The 17511-nt window shown below is 34.0% G+C and overlaps 3 protein-coding genes across 4 annotated transcripts; 2 read left to right on the top strand and 1 right to left on the bottom strand.

Annotated features, from left to right (window-relative positions):
* Positions 1–1028: 1028 nt before the first annotated feature.
* On the top strand, positions 1029–5226 carry LOC110809873 (Ankyrin repeat family protein). Of its 2 annotated transcripts, none has more exons than XM_088209718.1 (5): positions 1029–1223; positions 1435–1852; positions 1970–2162; positions 2631–3040; positions 3947–5226. In XM_088209718.1, the coding sequence occupies exons 2-5, from the start codon at positions 1496–1498 to the stop codon at positions 4787–4789; spliced, it is 1803 nt and encodes a 600-aa protein (XP_088065844.1). In that variant the 5' UTR covers positions 1029–1223; positions 1435–1495; the 3' UTR covers positions 4790–5226. The 2 variants fall into 2 exon arrangements, with proteins under 2 accessions (XP_088065844.1, XP_088065843.1); XM_088209717.1 differs by having other exon boundaries at positions 1031–1223; positions 1488–1852.
* A 1036-nt stretch (positions 5227–6262) lies between these two features.
* LOC110809896 (ankyrin repeat-containing protein At5g02620) lies at positions 6263–12552 on the top strand. The gene is made up of 4 exons (XM_022035866.2): positions 6263–6586; positions 6925–7561; positions 10315–10724; positions 11328–12552. The coding sequence occupies exons 2-4, from the start codon at positions 7228–7230 to the stop codon at positions 12186–12188; spliced, it is 1605 nt and encodes a 534-aa protein (XP_021891558.1). The 5' UTR covers positions 6263–6586; positions 6925–7227; the 3' UTR covers positions 12189–12552.
* A 1644-nt stretch (positions 12553–14196) lies between these two features.
* On the bottom strand, positions 14197–15554 carry LOC110809874 (putative membrane-associated kinase regulator 4). Its single transcript, XM_022035841.2, has one exon. The coding sequence runs from the start codon at positions 15307–15309 to the stop codon at positions 14389–14391; it is 921 nt and encodes a 306-aa protein (XP_021891533.1). The 5' UTR covers positions 15310–15554; the 3' UTR covers positions 14197–14388.
* Positions 15555–17511: the final 1957 nt, after the last annotated feature.

Raw genomic sequence — 17511 nt, 5'->3', positions numbered from 1 at the left:
TGCCATTATTTGGGTGATACAAGATCTTACAATCGTAATTCTTGAGAAGGTCTATCCAATGCCTCTAACGCATGTTGAGATATTTATGGGTGAATATATACTTCAAGCTCTTATGGTCTGTATAAATCTCAAAAGTCCCCATACAAGTAGTGACGCCAGGTTTTCAAGGTGTTGATAATAGCGGCAAGTTCTAACCCTATGCATTGAACTTGATTTAATGAAAATAGTTATATAAAAAATTCTAGATAAATAAAATACATTTCTATGTTGAATATGAGGGGCTTCACCTTGTTTGCTTTAATTATGGTATCTATAGTCACAACATTAAAACTTACTCGATGCTTACTACTAGTGTCATTTTATTAGATTTGGTTATCAATAACGTGTCAATAGATTTATTAATTAAGAGATAAAATTTTACGGCCTATAAAAAGAAGACGAAGAAATTAGGAGTCGAATATTTGCCTTTAGTTATTAATTTTAACATATTGTAAATGAATTCAAGTCCAATTGAATACTCAATTAAATTAAATGTAAGTTAAAAATTTACGAAGTTGTATTAAAAATAAGTTTAATTTTGATGACAAACTCAATTATTTGTCTTTGTATTTTTAGCTATATTAATAAATATCGTAGTTAACTCTTATATTGTGTTTAGTATAAAAATATTTTATTTGTAAGTTCTTAAATTTTAGTTGCTCCATGTTATAAGAACACAAACACATAGTGCAATGTGTGCAAATTAAAAGTAGTTTTCAAAATCAAATTTATTCCAAATTTTCTTTTTTTCTTTTTAAATATAAATCCTCAATTTAAATTAAAGAAGCTAATTAAAGAGAAATAGTGGTTTTATTTCCTTTTAAAAAGTTATCCTAAAAAATTTCTGACATGCCAAACATACCATTGACATTATAAAACCCAACCTCCATAACAAACACCACTCCATGGCCAACAACACATCAAGAAACGATTCCATCCAGGCCCAGCTGGTTAACGTAGTACTTGGCTTGGCGGCTTTATTTATTTTTATTATTTTTATTTTTATTATTTATTATTTTTTTCTTTAATTAATATCCAAACTACCCTCCCGCTTAATCATCTCTCCTCCATTTCTCTTCTCCTTTCCCTGTCAATCCGAACTCATACAGGTAACAGTAATTATCAATGGATCCATAGTGATCGCCATTGTTGTCTTCTCCGAATGGGGCCTGTATTCCGCGAAGGTACATTCCGTTCTCTCCCTCTCTCATATTCTCCTTTATGTTTCATGTTAATTGATCAATCTTCTGTTTGATTGCTGAGAATTTCTGAGAAAAAGAAAACGATGAATAAAAAGGCGTTGTGATGTGTTCAATTTGTTTCATGCATTGTTTCTTTGATGGCAATTAAAAAGAGGATAAGATCTGAAGGATCTAAGCTGCATTTTATTAACAGTTCAATAGATTTGTAATGTGAATTATTCTGAAAACATGGTGAATGGGGAAAAGGGGCCGAGATGGATCTGGAGAAGGGGCTGGTGGTGGCGGCCAACAGCCCCAACGCTATTGCGGACCAATCGCCGATGCCATCTCCTACGGCGGCGTCAACGCCGAGGAAGACCCTGGTTCTATCGAATTCCGGCAAGGCTCTGGTTGTATCCAACTCTAGTAAGTCCCTTGGAGGGTCCAACTCCGGCAAGCGGATCGATCAGGTCGGGAAGAAGAAGTACGTGAAGCAGGTTACTGGCCGCCATAATGACACCGAGCTCCATTTGGCTGCCAAGCGCGGGGATTTGGACGCCGTTAGACAGATCCTCAGTGACATTGATGCTCAGATGACGGGCACTCTAAGTGGGGCTGATTTTGATGCAGAGGTGGATTTTCTTCCTTATACTTGTTTCTTATTTTCTCTATGTTCAATCTCAAGGTTGAGAAAAAAAAAACGCAGACGTTGATATTTTTATTATTCATGAGTATGTGTTGATTGAAAGGTGGCGGAGATAATGTTAGCGGTCGTGAACGAGGTGAATGAGTTGGGGGAGACGGCGCTGTTTACCGCCGCAGAGAAGGGGCATTTAGGTGTTGTGAAGGAATTGTTACAATACACGCCTAAGGAGGCTATTAAATTGAAGAATCAATCTGGGTTTGACCCGTTGCATATTGCTGTCAGTCAAGGGCACCTTGGTAATGTCGCTTTTCTGTTGCATATCATAGTTTCTTCTCTTTGCCCCATCCAACATTGCATGGAATATCTACCTGACTTGTTTCACATTCTCTTTTCTGTTCAAATGTCGCTTGAATTATCCTCTCAGAAATGATTTAAGGAAGTTATGAATCTTAATTCTAGAGAAGGTTCAACGAATATAGTGAAGAACATTTGTAAGGTCTAAACTGTTTTAGATATCAGCACCTGTATTTACATTCTTCTTATGCTATTTATTTGAAGTCAAGATAGACATGTAGAGCAATTGCACAAGAAACTACTTTGAAGCATGCTGTTGCTTAAGCATGTGAAAGGAAAATTATCATGCTAGTTCTATAGGCTACAAGTGGAGGAAAGGAAGCTACTAAAAGTGCTTTCTGTTTGACTTCTTTTTGTTCTTAAGAAGAAACTAGTGCACAAAACTCAAGTCAAAAGATAACTTTATGCAGCTATTGTCCAGGAGCTACTCAACCATGATCCAGAGCTAAGTAAAACAGTTGGTCAATCGAATTCAACTCCTCTTACAACTGCAGCTACAAGAGGCCACACAGAAATAGTCATGGAGTTGCTCTTTAGAGATTCTAGCTTGCTAGAAATTTCAAGATCCAATGGCAAGAATGCACTTCATTTAGCTGCTCGACAGGGACATGTAGATATTGTGCAAGCATTGCTGGATAAGGATCCACAACTAGCAAGGAGGACTGACAAGAAAGGACAGACATCACTGCACATGGCCGTAAAGGGTGTCAGCTGTGAGGTGGTAAAATTGCTTCTTCAGGCTGATGCAGCAATTGTCATGCTCCCGGATAAATTTGGTAATACTGCATTGCATGTGGCCACCAGAAAAAAGAGGGCAGAGGTACTCATTGTTGAAGAGCATTTGTATATTTATACCACATTATTTGTTTTTTAATCCAATATGTTTTGTTTTTTTTTTATATTTTACTTCATTTTCTTGTAGTGGCTATCTTCCCAACAAGTCAGATGTCTCCTCGAGTCGCTTATGTATGATTGAATGATAAGAATAGCTGAGTAGGTTTTCTGTCCTGATGAATAATAGGATTAGAGTTAGGTTACAATTTTCTGGAGAATGTATGGAAGTAAACACAAATTGCCTTTTATATATATCCAGGCCTTACTCCTAGCCCACTTCAGAGAATTAGTTACCTCCATCAGGGACTTAAGCCTGCATGTAGTTGCAGGGAAATAATTTCTAAAGCTTAAATTTTCTCCGGATACTACTTCAAGTGGATCTGGATGGTCACATCTTAAATTTCCCCAGGTCTTTGGAAATTAACCCTTCTAAAATTCTGGACTATCTGAATTAATTATGAACTGATAGATGTTGCAAAATCTTGCTTTTCAAGTTATTATGTACATGCTTACACATTCCAGCGCAATTATGAAAGACAACCGATTTCTTCAAGGAGTACATAAGATGTTCTTTCACCTAGACGCTGCAAAACTATGACATCCATGCGAATGTATAATATAGAGTAATGAAGATGTTAGTTCTCTTCCACATTGGTTTGAAGAACTTATGGCATTGGGCTTCACTCTGATCTTCTGATAATGTATTCCCACCCTTAAGCTAAACCTTCAGTGAACTTGTTCCTACCATATCATTTTTATTTATTTATGAATATGTCCTCTGTTTCAGTTTTCTTGCTTTTGTGCATTGCGAGTAGTCAATGTTTTAAAAATACAAAACATATACTGGCAAGCTTGAAATGATTAAAATCTAGCAAGCATTTTTTTCCTGCAGATAGTGAATGAGTTGTTACTCCTCCCTGATACTAACGTGAATGCACTAACAAGAGATCACAAAACAGCCCTTGACATAGCTGAAGGACTCACCCTGTCTGAGGAAACCTCAGAGATAAGAGATAGCTTGGCCCGTTGTGGTGCTTTAAGAGCAAATGAACTTAACCAGCCACGGGATGAGCTTAGGAACACTGTGACACAGATAAAAAAAGATGTCCATATACAGCTGGAACAAACTCGCAAAACCAACAAGAATGTAGATGGGATTGCCAAGGAGCTCCGAAAGCTGCATAGAGCAGGAATCAACAACGCCACCAACTCTGTCACAGTTGTTGCTGTGCTTTTTGCAACAGTTGCATTTGCAGCTCTTTTCACAGTTCCTGGTGGTGATGATGACAATGGGATAGCTGTGATGGTGAGCACACCTGCATTTAAGATCTTTTTTATCTTTAATGCAATAGCACTTTTCACTTCTTTGGCTGTTGTTGTGGTACAAATCACTCTTGTCAGAGGAGAGACAAAATCTGAGAGGAGGGTTGTGGAGGTAATCAACAAGTTGATGTGGTTGGCATCCGTATGCACCACAGTTGCATTCATTTCTTCATCATATATTGTGGTTGGTCGGCATAATCAATGGGCTGCAGTTATTGTTACTGTCACTGGGGCAGTTATCATGTCAGGAGTCCTGGGTGCCATGACTTTCTACGTTGTGAAGTCCAAGCGGACTAGGAAAGAGCGGAAGAAAGAAAAGAAAGAGAAGTATTCTAGGAATGCAGCAAACTCATGGCGCGTGACAAATCCTTCAGAAACTGAATCAGAAGTAAACCCAATTTACGCCATCTGATGTTGACTTCGACTCTATGATCTTTTTTTGTACCTCATCTGGCTTTTAATTAGAAATTGAAGCAGGAAAGAGTTCAGTTCACGCTCCAACTTCCAAGGGGTCTCATTCCATATATACAAAATCTGGAGTCAAGCAATACCGATACTAGTTTACATCTTCGGAAAGTTTCCAGGGGATGAGTATACAACATTCTTCTTCACAGGCCTCAGATGAAATATTGCCGGGATGGTTGTATGGTATGTACGTACATGCTGATCTAAAGTGTGATTTATTTAGGTTTCTGACAGGTGGTACTCTCTCAAAACCTTGAGAATATATAGAAATTTTGAATATATGAATCCATTTTGCTTGAAACTGTAAGCAAATGGGATGAATTTAACTTTGAAAGCGTACCCTTCTATTAAGAAATGGGGAGCAGTATATTTTGCACATAAAAATTTAGTTGTATTTTATCTTAGACATAAATATCAGGTAGTGTAGCAACTAGCAAATAATCATCAGGTGAACATTTATTTGAATAATTTACTACACTTTTTTAAGAAAATATTCTTTTGAATTTAATAATTTACATGCTTATGAATGACATACTCGTGCAATGCTGCAGGATAATAGTAAAAATATGTGTTCTAAAAACATAAAAAAATAAAAGATCAATTTTATTATATTTTTAAAATTAATAAATATGTTAAAATAAATAATCATGGTATTCAAATACCTTCACAGTTTTTATACGTGCCAGAACTGCTTAACTAAATAATTTATTTAAATTAAAAATGTTCTCAGTTTTTTTAGTTAAAAATCATATTAAACTCAAAACTGTGTAATTAAAAATCCAAATACTTATTTAATTAAAAAAATGTATTAAAATAAAAAGGTTTATTAAAAATTTAACTAAAATTAAAATCGTCTAATAAAAAACTACATTAAAATTTTGTTTTTGCAAGTGTGAAAAAGAAACGTTGTCGTATGTATGACTTTTTCGGGAGTTCCAAAATCCCGCAATCTTCCCCCCTTTAACGATGGTATCGTCGTGGGCCCGCTTTTTGTGCGGCCGCCTTGACTGTCCGTTCCTGCTTTTCAAGTCAACGACCTTCCGTCTGTTCTTTTCTTTCTCCGTTAAAAACGTCACGTCACCAAACTTAGAAGGGCTTACTTTTACATTTTATATATCTTTAATGAGATTATAATCTTTATGTTTCATTGGTAATTAAATATAAAACTAAAATATTTTTTTAAATTTTTATTTATTTATTCTTACTTTATTTTAAATATTGAATATGACCTTTTAAAATATTAGTTAAAGTAAACGATGTGTAGTTAAAATATAGTGGCCTGTTAACTTCCTATTTTGATAGGAAAAAAATCGAATTTATTATTTTTTTATAAAAAAAGTAAATAAATAATATTTTATTCATAAAAAAGTAAATTATTTTTTAAAAATTTATATATTTCAATAATGACAAAAACGACAACATCTGGCATGCGTTTCCTGGTCCCTCCTTCCTTCCTCTCCTCGCCCGCGCAACGACGCTTGCGCCACTAACCTTGAACACCACTTGACAGGTGCCAGTAACTCTATACCTCTTTCCTCTATCCTCTCCAATTTTCTTCCCTCACGCCAGATTTCTTGGCTTCAACTTGAATTTACATGCCAGAGAGGTTTACTCCCTCTACTGTAGGTCGGAAAATGTTTAGTCCATCCCCGTTTGACAGTCGTCAAGTAGGATCTCCTTTCAATCAAATTGAGGATTGTTCTTTGTGTTCTTCATCCCGTTGTGTTGGCGACCCTGCATATTGGTAAATATGTATATGTATATATATCTATTTTAGTGTATCTGGTTTTTGTTTGAATAATTTTTTGTTTTCTGCCGCATATGTGGGTAAACCTCATGCACCCAGCAAGTCTTGTAGTTTCGCCAGATTTTGGAAGTATGTAAATGTAAATGTTTCAAATTGTTTGACGGGAGACTTTTGAGAATTCACGTCCCTTATTTGTTTTTGGCCATTTATTTATTTAGTTTTTGTTCTTTTTCGCGGAGATGTTGATAGTGATAATTGATGAAGAAAGAGTTTATATAATAATGGTTGATGATGAAACAAGTTGACCTAATTTAATGCTAAAATTTTGATTGCAGAATTTGTCGAGAGTCGGGATATGGATATGGGGGAATTACTCTTTCACCCTCCCCACGTGCATATCCCTGCAAACATCTGAATTATGCCCTCTCTCATCAAATTTTTTATATTGATTTTCTGGCTGCCATTGGATATGCTTTCAATTGGGTCTCTCATAACTACTTGATTCTCTTTTGGTTTTTGGGTTACTATGGATGTGGTTGATCTGGGTCAATCATGAATTCTTGATACTCTTAACTGTATAGAACCAAGAGGAGAAGATTTGTTTTTCTCTTTTTGATTTCAAGTTGGGAATTGAATCAATGGAGGTTCCGGTAAGGCAACAGATTTTTCGACAGAAGAAGATGACAAAACAGTTGACCGCGAAACGGGATGACACGCCCTTGCATTCAGCTGTGAGAGAAGGGAATTTGGGTTTGGTTTTGGAAATCATGGGCGAGATTGAGGGCACAGAATTGAAGGGTCTGCTGGCTAAACAGAACCAATTTGGTGAAACTGCATTGTATGTTGCTGCTGAATGTGGTTATGGTGACTTGGTGAAAGAAATGATGAAGTATTATGATGCTAGCTTGGCTGGTATCAAGGCGAGGAATGGATATGATGCTTTTCACATTGCTGCTAAGCAAGGAGACTTAAGTAAGTCTTCTTTTCTTAAGTTATATTTTCATTTTGACATGTTATAAAGTCAAAGATTTTGATAAACTTCTCTGGTTTCAGAATCAATTTGCTGTTTTGATTTGTGAAGAGAACAATTTGTCACGTTTAAGCATGTTAACTTATTGGAAATATAGTTGGACTTGGGAGTTTGGAATTTGTGGAATTGGTGCACAAGATACCATTTTCTTCGTTGAGTAGTATAATTTATTATTTAAGTATTTTAATTATTAGTTGATATTATCTAATTAAATTTTATTAGAATAGTAATTTTATGTAATTAGGATTATAGTAAAATAGTTATTTCCTAATTAGTAGTTTAAAAATTCTATAAATACCCAGATGTCACAACCTAAAAGGTGAGAATAAAAATATATTTTTTCTTCAAATTCTATATAATATCAGAGCATAATAAAGATATTTTGAGATTTCTTATAATCTTAAAGCAACAAAAGGAAGCTGAGGAGAAAGAGAGCTAGACTAGGGGGAAGAGAGGAAAGATCAGAGGAAGGGAGAAGGCAGTCGGATCCTTCCTCTACCATGCACAGAGCCGCGCAAAGAGTGAGCCGGTTTTTTCCTCCACCATGCGCAGAGCCATGCGGCCCAGTTTCTTCTTCCACCGCGCGCAGAGATGCAAAGATGCTCTCAATTTTCTGCTTCTTCAGCCGTGCCCAGAGTCGCGTAGGGCACCGAGGTTTCTTTCTTCTTTAGCAGCATGCAGAGCCGCACGACAACCTTTGGTTTCTTCTTCCTCTGCGCGCAGAGACGCACGATTTACCTCACTCCAATCGTACGAAGCCTCTAGCCGCAACTTATTGGCCTTCTACCAGGCACAAGTTTTCCCCTTCGCCACACGCAGAGCCGTGCGCGAGGAATTTTTCTAGTCAGCTGTATTGAGCCGATCTGAGCTGTTGAGCTGAACTGATTTCAGCCTGAGCCGAGCCACCTGCACCAAGCCGAGTCGAGTTGTTTTCCGAGCTGAGCAGTTTTTGAACCGAGCTGTTTTTTAGCCGAGCTTTTTTTTCAAGCCGAGCTGAGTCGAGACAGACAGATCTAATTTCAGTATTTTCTGACTTTTTTTATTATTTCGGTGCAAACTATAAGGTCTGTTTTTATTATTGGGTATTTTTCTTCTTATCTTTAGCACCCTAAAATGATAAAAGCAAAAAAGGTGATGGTTTCTTATTCGGATAATCCTTCATTGCAAATCAGTTCTGTAAAACTTGATGGAACTAATTATTTTATTTGGATAAGATCTTATGCATTGTTTATCAAGGTTAAAGGATTGCAAAGGTAAATTACAAGTGATATGAAAAAACCAGAAGTAGATAGTTTATAATATAATAGATGAGACTCTGAAAATTCTTTGGTCTCTTGGCTAATCAATTCCATGCAAGCACATATTGTACGAACATCTTTGTTACTCGATACTGTAGAAAAAAATATGGAATGCGACATCTCTTACATATTCACGAGTGAGTAATAATGAGAGATGACTATTTCACAATATTTTTTTGAACTGAGTAGATTATGATAGGAATTAGATTACTATCAAGATCTTCAAGTAGATTATCCTGCAGATATAGTTAAATTTCAGAAATTGATAAAAAAAGAGCGAATTTATGATTTTTTAGCTTGTTTGAACATCGAATATGATCAAATACGGATCCAGGTGCTTAAGCGGTAAGGATCCTTTTCCTTCATTAGAACAAATTTATGTTTATATCCAATAAGAAGAAAGTAAAAAAAATGTCATGCTTTACATAGCATCAGTTGAGAAAGCTGGATTATTTACTCAGTGTAAATAATTTAAGGATCTACGGAGGTGTGAATATTGTGGCAAATCAAAATACACAAGAGAGACTTGTTGGAAGTTGCATGAAAAGCCAACTAGAGGTAGTGAGAGAAAGAATGGTGGAACTACGAGAACTCAAGAAAATTTATTTGAAAAAAGTGCAACACTTTACATACCAACAGTTGAAGCTTTTTCAAATGAGAAGATTTAAATCCTGAAATGTATTTTGTTTCAATTTAACTCTTCATCAACTATGAGTGTAACAAATCTAGTAAAATTAAAATTTTCGAAGAAGGAAGAAGATTGACATTGGTAAACTGCAGGATGACTCGTCAGAACCTGATTTGCAAGTTGGACATGAGAAATATCCATGTACCAACTTGGGAGGAGGGTGTTGAGTAGTATAATTTATTATTTAAGTATTTTAATTATTAGTTGGTATCATATAATTAGAATTGTATTAGAATAATAATCTTATGTAATTAGAATTTTAGTAGAATAGTTATTTTCTGATTAGTAGTTTAAGAATTTTATAAATACGTAGGTGTTATAACCTAAATGGTGAGAATAAAAATATATTTTTTCTCCAAATTCTACAGTTCCACAGTTACGCGTTGATGCTATATCAATTTCTATGAATAGAAAATTTAATTGACCAATAGATTCCGAAGATTGACTTTTCTGAAGCTTTTAATGGAACCATAATACCAAATCAATGTATATCTGTTGTACAAGGCAATTTCTCCTTGGTGCACTATGTTAATTATAGTAAAAATTGAAAAGTGTAATCAGTGTTATTGATGGTAGTGTTTTTGGACAATTTTCAAATTTCTATTAAATCCCTAGTTCTAGTTGCCAAGTTTTCTATTTGTTATTTGTAGGTCAAAAATCATTTTTGGGATTCAACTTCTTTCTTATTCTGGTTAACTTTCTGCTGCAGAGTTGCTGAAGATTTTCATTGAGGCTGATCTTGAACTTTCAGTGACTTTTGATTCTACAAACACGACGGCACTTCACACAGCTGCCTCTCAGGGTCATGTAGAAGTAGTGAATTTCCTTTTGGATAAAGTGAGCAGCTTGGCTGCCATTGCTAGAAGCAATGGCAAAACTGCCTTGCATTCTGCAGCAAGGAATGGGCACTTAGAGATAGTCAAGGCTCTCACGAGTAAAGAACTTGGGATTGCAACTAGGGTTGACAAGAAGGGCCAGACAGCACTTCACATGGCAGTTAAAGGACAGAATGTAGCAGTTGTAGATGAACTGATGAATTCAGATGATTCCTTGATAAACATGGTTGATGCAAAAGGGAATACTGCATTGCATATAGCCACCCGTAAGGGTCGGGTTCAGGTGATTAAAGCTATCATTACTGCCATATTTTAGCTTTAACTTTATTTATGGAATGTGGTTGCTCCAGTTGTCATTGCAAGGTGATGAACTAGTCCTTGATTTACTTGTTATCTGTGAGATTGAGCATCATAACAACATATATGTCCTATTTGGTTCAATTTCCATTTCGTTTCCAATCCTAATTTTTCTATACCTCTTAGCTTATAGAATTAGATCATGTTTTATGTTTGATTTCACACCTCATCCCCACCTTGAATATTTTAGGAGTGAGAATTCAGTTTCCACTTGAAAATTTTGTAGGGAAGATTCTCACCCTTAAAGAATTCAGGTGAGAGTATGGGGTGAGAGTAAACATGTAAATCATTTTCTAATTTAATATGTCGATACTAACCTGAAGACTACTGATAAAAATTTAAGTGATAATGGAATGAGAATTAAAAAGAAATGCAACCATAGTGTCTTCCTTTGGTTTGGTTTGACAAAACAAAGATTTGGTTTTGAAAAGGCTTATTTACAGAAATATCATTTAAAATTGATTCCAGGGATTAATTAGGTTGGTGGCTGTTAGCTCTTTCTTATTTATAATAAAAGGTCTTCTTGCAGATTGCTCAAAAGCTGCTAGAGCATAGTGGCCTCAATCCAATAGTCATTAACAAATCTGGGGAAACTGCTCTTGACACTGCCGAGAAAGCTGGGCAGTCCCTGGTAGCAGTTATCTTACAAGAACATGGGGTCAAGTGTGCCAACTTCATCAAGCCACAAACAAAAGACACAGCTCGAGAACTGAAACAAACTGTAAGTGACATAAAACATGAGGTTCATTACCAGCTGGAGCACACACGTCAAACACGAAAACATGTGCGGGGTATAGCTAAAAGACTCAGCAAAATACATGTAGAAGGGCTTAACAATGCAATCAGCTCCACCACAGTTGTTGCTGTTCTCATAGCTACTATAGCATTTGCTGCCATCTTCAGTGTTCCTGGTCAATACTTTGATAGCCCAAAAAATCTTGCTCCTGGATTTGTCCTTGGAGAAGCACGTATTGCTCAGAGACCCGAATTTTTGGTCTTCATTATATTTGACGCATTTGCACTTTTCATATCATTGGCTGTTGTAGTGGTGCAAACATCGGTTGTAGTTATTGAGAGAAAGGCTAAAAAGCAGATGATGGCAGTCATTAACAAGCTGATGTGGCTGGCCTGCGTGATGATTTCAGTTGCATTCCTTGCACTGTCATATATAGTCGTGGGAGATAGAGAGAGATGGTTAGCAGTTAGCATAACAGTTGTAGGGGCTGTGATCATGTTGTCAACATTGGGGACTATGTGTTATTGGGTGATCATAAATCGTATCGAGGTTGGCAGATTACGTAGTATACGGAGGTCATCAATGAGCAGGTCATGCTCACCAATTTCAGTGTCGGAATCAGAGATCTTGACCAATAAACTCTATGCAGTTTGACATTTGATATACTGCATGCTATTGACCATAGTTGTCTCCTTGCTCTCCTCGACACAAGTAACGTAAATCTCAAGCCTATTACTTCTCATTTGTGAATATTATATACCTGATGTAACATAATTTTCAGCCTATTGTCTATTGCTTCTCACTGAAATTCACAAGAGAATCATATTATTGTTATTCACCTTATTTTAACTTGAAAGATTGACCAACCTTGTTCATGTCAATCTTGCTTGTTACTTAAAATATTGGCCATCCATACTTGTACTAGAGGGATTACTGTTTAGTGATTAGATGAAACTTTTAGACAGATCTTGTTGGATTTCACACACTGAAATAATCCTACTTGGTTTTGTACTTTCAATTAGTTTTATTTTCCAGTTGCTCTTCATCTATGGATTTAACTAGCTTGCATCATTTGCAAAATTTTTCATTGTTAATTCTTTAAAAGATAATTTGTCAAATTAGTTATTAAAATTTGATTCTTGTTATAATTTAATTTTTAATATTTTTTATTATATTATGATCTTTTAATGTTCTTAATTCGTTTAAAGTATTTATTTTTATTTTATTTTATTTTCTAACGGAGTAAATTAAAATAATTTTCATTATATTTGCGTATTTTAAAGAATAGACTAAAGAATAACTTTGTTTATACTTTTTTTTTTTACTCTTCCTTTTGTTGTTTCTTTTTTTTATTTTTTTTTATTTTTATTTTTTTTCAAAAGGCTAAAAATAATAATAATAATAATAATATAAATTATAAAAAAATTACACAATTTTTTATAAATTATAAAAAAAGACAAATAAGGATACAAATGTTTTTTTTTTTGTAATTTAGAAGTTTTGATGCATATATATCATAGTGGTAAAAGATCCCTCAATGCCTGTCACCATACCTACCCCCTAAACTAACAAAATATCTTCTGCTGCAGGCTGCAGTAACAAAATAAACTACAAGAGAGATTTCACTTTCTTTTTTCCTCATTTTATACATAGAAACATGAACCACAATAAAGTACAAGAAGATGACAACTTACTTTGCAGAATTATATATACATATATATATATATATATATATATATATATATATATCTTTTGATGCCTTGTATATCTCCTGACATGTTTCACGTGCATCACAAGAATAGTTCTTCATAAAATATTGGTTTTATTATGTTTAATTTTATGATGATTTGAATAATTTAAGTTTATACCCATTGGAATAATTTTATTGGTAATTTAATTTAAGTTTGAGTAATGTCTAATTAATTTGGTAAAATAAATATTTTATACCAAGATAAAGAATATCTTATGATCATAATCATTACGTAAGCTGTTTAAACATTGTCTAAATAAATTAAATTTAGTAATGATCGAACTTCTTGTGAAAATATAGATGAGATCAAATTCACATTTAATTATTCAAACAAGGAAATTCTGTGTGGTTTCTGGTTAATCCATTTTCTTTACAATTTAATATTTGATTTGAAATACGGGAATCAATGTTATTTATTGAGATCTTCGTTCTTATAACTTTATTTTTTTTAAAAAAAAATAAAAAAAATAAGTAAATATTATTATAATTGATTCATTTTTTTTTTTAAAAAAAATAGATTGAAAAAGAAAAATTTATCGAAAATTTCTTTCATTTTCATAAACTAATAGATAACTGATTATAAAAGAAACATAAATTTAGACGACAATAACATATAATTCATATGATATTGATTTGGATGTCGGAAAAAAAGATGAAAAGTTTATGAATCATTGATCTATTCTTTTCACAATATCGGATAAAGAAAATTTTAAATTTATCGAAAATTTTCTTCATTTTCATTTAGTATAAATGATGACTAGATGAGAAATATTAATTTTATATGACATTACACTTTAGATGTAAACTTGAAGAATCATTTTGAGTTCTACCTTCTATCTAAAGTGCAATTTATTATGAAGAATTATTGTTGATTAATTCTATATTATTGATCAAATGAGGGATCATTTACAATAGGATAAACAAGCTACTCTACTCCTAATACTGCTGGAGAACTTACTATTACAATGAATTCAGTCACACCCACTTTCTCCCTCAAAATAATAAAGAGTCCAAACATGAACAGGGAGAGATTATCAACGTAGTCAAATCAAAAGCCATGAAATTTCATATTCTGGAAATTCCAGCCTAATCTCTGAAGCATACTTAGCTTGCAGCTTTCCGTGGGTTAAACAAGTGTTGGGACTGTTTGCAGTGAGCTATTGCTCCTTCAATTGAGTTCTCAACCTCTGAATTAGCACTGCTGCTCCTCTTCAATAGTTGCAGATCATAATGTCCATTTGAACTGAACGAAAAAGACGAAGACCCAGATGAAGAAGTTGATGAAGAACACGACGATGACTTCGTTGCGTAATGTCCCGAGAAAGATCTTCTTTGGGAAATGGCAATATCGTGATCAACCATCTCTCTTTCATTGGTCTTGTAAACGCAGTCAGTTCTTCCAAATGGATTCCTCTTCCCCATTCTGGTGTACTTATTTAAACTCTCATTAGGCTTGTCTGGTTTGGCATTAGATGTAGCCTTGGTGGAAGACTCGTTTGGACACCCGGATTTACTAAACAAAGACTTGATGTATGCCCGTGAAGCCTTCAGCTTTTGAGCTAGTGAGAATTTCTTGAGCTTTCTTGACAATGAAGTAGTAGAATGGTCACTGATGAAACTACTCACCTCGATCGACCATTCGAAGAAGTGCTCATCTGGGTTTAAGTCACCGCTTAATCTACCAGACTCACATGGAGATATGGTGTAAGATTCCAAGTGGGTATTGATATCTTCAGAGTTTTGTTCAAAGGTTGAGCTATGGAGGATCTGCTGAAGCATCTGGAGGCGGCGTGGGAGATGAAGAGGGAGAAGTTTGCCTTTGTAGAAAAGATCATCAGCAGGAGAATTTGTGGGTTTACCATCAATATCATTTGAAACTGAACATGTTTGAAACTCAAACTCCTTGCTTTGAGGTGGAGAGTTTATTGAATAACACAAGAAATTTGAATAAGAACTCAACTCTATGTCAATGAAATCTTCATGATGATCTCCATTATTACATGAATCTAATTCCTTTATTGCCATCTTTTTTTTTTTTTTTTCTCTTGTTGATATTTAGTGAGAGAAGAAGAGGAAAGCAAGGCCGGACTTATAAAGAGACGAAAGATGGAGCCAATTCAAGAAATGATTTCCTTTTTTCAAAAAAAAAGAGCAAGGAAATTTCATATTTTTTCAACATGTCATAAGCTTCCAAATAATAAATTTCAGAAAAAAAAAGATTCAGCAACCATTTTCACTACTGGCAAATTGACAACCCACTCACTCATCCATATCTTCATTTCTTTATAGCAAAAGCTTTCTTTCTTTTTCAAATGTTCTAATTCCTACATTTACATCTATCTTTTTTCATGGGTTTAATCCCATATTCACTACCATTTACTATCTAATTTGATTTTTTTTTTATTTTCTATATCCTATCGACTATTTAGTTTACTTTCATTTTATGTAAATGTTTTGAACTCTCTCTTGGCTTGATAATTAATATGTTTGCTTTTCCAGGAATTTTTTTATTTGCCTTTTAGTTTAAATGATTCTTACATGGGAATCTAGTGGGCGTTGCATTGATTGCAGGTGATAGAAGTACAATCACTTACCTTCCAGAAAGTACATTATTACGTTCTCTTCTCTTTCCACTCAGTTTCATAAGGTGGACCAAATTTTGACCAATAGTAGACTTTGAAACAAAAAAAAAAAAAAGAAAGAAAGAAAGAAAGAAAGAAAGAAGGGGGTTTCCCTTTTAGTCTTTACTTATAATATAAAGTTAATGCATAAAAGATTTAAGATTGAATTTGCTTGAATATCTAATGTATATGATTGAACGAGAATAGTCGAGAGGTAACAAGGCAAGCATGATGTTTTTGGAAACTCATGAAAAGCATACTTTGAATTTAGGTGGTTTTTGTTCAAGGTTGAGTGAATCTTTCACTAAAAAGAAGACTGATGACAGTTTCTCTTGTTTTTATTGCAAGTTTCAATGTAAAGTAAGGCAGAACCAAACAGTGTTCAAGAAAATGAAAGACGAAGCCTGTGGAATCTTAACTGCATATTTATCATACTGTAATCTACATGGGATTCTTTGCCTTTCTTTTTTAATTTTTTATTACAAAAGATGCCAGCTTTTTCTGCAGAAGAATATGTATCTACATATATAACACACCCTTTAAAAAACAGACCAAGAAAACAATATTGAATTTGGAAAATGAGAGAATCATTCTGTAATTTTTCCCCGTGTTATCTACAAACTTCTCTGCAACAAAAATTAAAGAAACTAATGAAGAAAAAAACGAATTTTTACAAGGTTGGTTTTTCTTCTTTTCTTTTGGGTTTTTTACATTAGGATTCAATAATGAAGAGGGTCCCCAGTTCCATTGAGTTTCTCTTGAAAAAACCCTATAAATTGTAGATATATATATATATACCCATATGGGATATTATGGGTATGATAGGTTTGACGATGATTATTAAACCTAGCAAATTACAAGCAGAAACTCCAACAGTTGATGGTGACTAAACATTGAAGAAGGGGAACTGAGCTGTCCAGTGCCTGTCTTCCTATTTTAGCATAAAGATTACTTTGTAGTACTACTTACTCTTCAATTCTGAATAGTTAGTTCTTGTCTCCATCAAGTTTTTGTTCTTTGCATATAATGTGCTTTATTGTTTATAAACATAATATAACTCAGAAATTGCATTGCCCCAAATTACAATTCGACAACATATATGATCTAGAAGAAGTCGACAAAGATGAAGATGAAGATCATGAAATGTACTTATCTTGTCTTTTAATTGTTTTTTCAAGTTAACTTGAAGTTTTGGATATCCGAAGGAGCTTGTGTTTGTTTAATCCTCCGATAGAGGACAATAACGGTAGTAATACTTGAGTTAACCCTAAGTTTATGCTTTTCAAAACTCAAAATTTATTGTGACATAGCACTTAATAAACTTGAAAACAAAATTCGATTTAAAATGCTCATGAATTTTATTTTATTTTCTTTAATTAGTTAAACATACTTTACTAATTGGTGTTCAATTAGATTTTTTTTTTAATTGTGCGCTTTTATTACTAAAATTTAAAGATCGGTCCATTAGTTGCATTAATAAACATCATAATTTGAATGATAGTGATAAATAGAAGATTCATAAATATAAGTTATTTAAACTACTGATTAAGTTTTCTGTATTCTCTATTCTACTTTAAAGTAAAAGTCTTTCTCTAACTTCGTTCTT

Source organism: Carica papaya, chromosome 8, assembly GCF_054855325.1.
Source record: "Carica papaya isolate Zhongbai chromosome 8, ASM5485532v1, whole genome shotgun sequence".
Lineage (NCBI taxonomy): Eukaryota > Viridiplantae > Streptophyta > Magnoliopsida > Brassicales > Caricaceae > Carica > Carica papaya.
The sequence above is the reverse complement of the archived record's forward strand: the minus strand, read 5'-3'. Positions and strand labels throughout refer to the sequence as shown.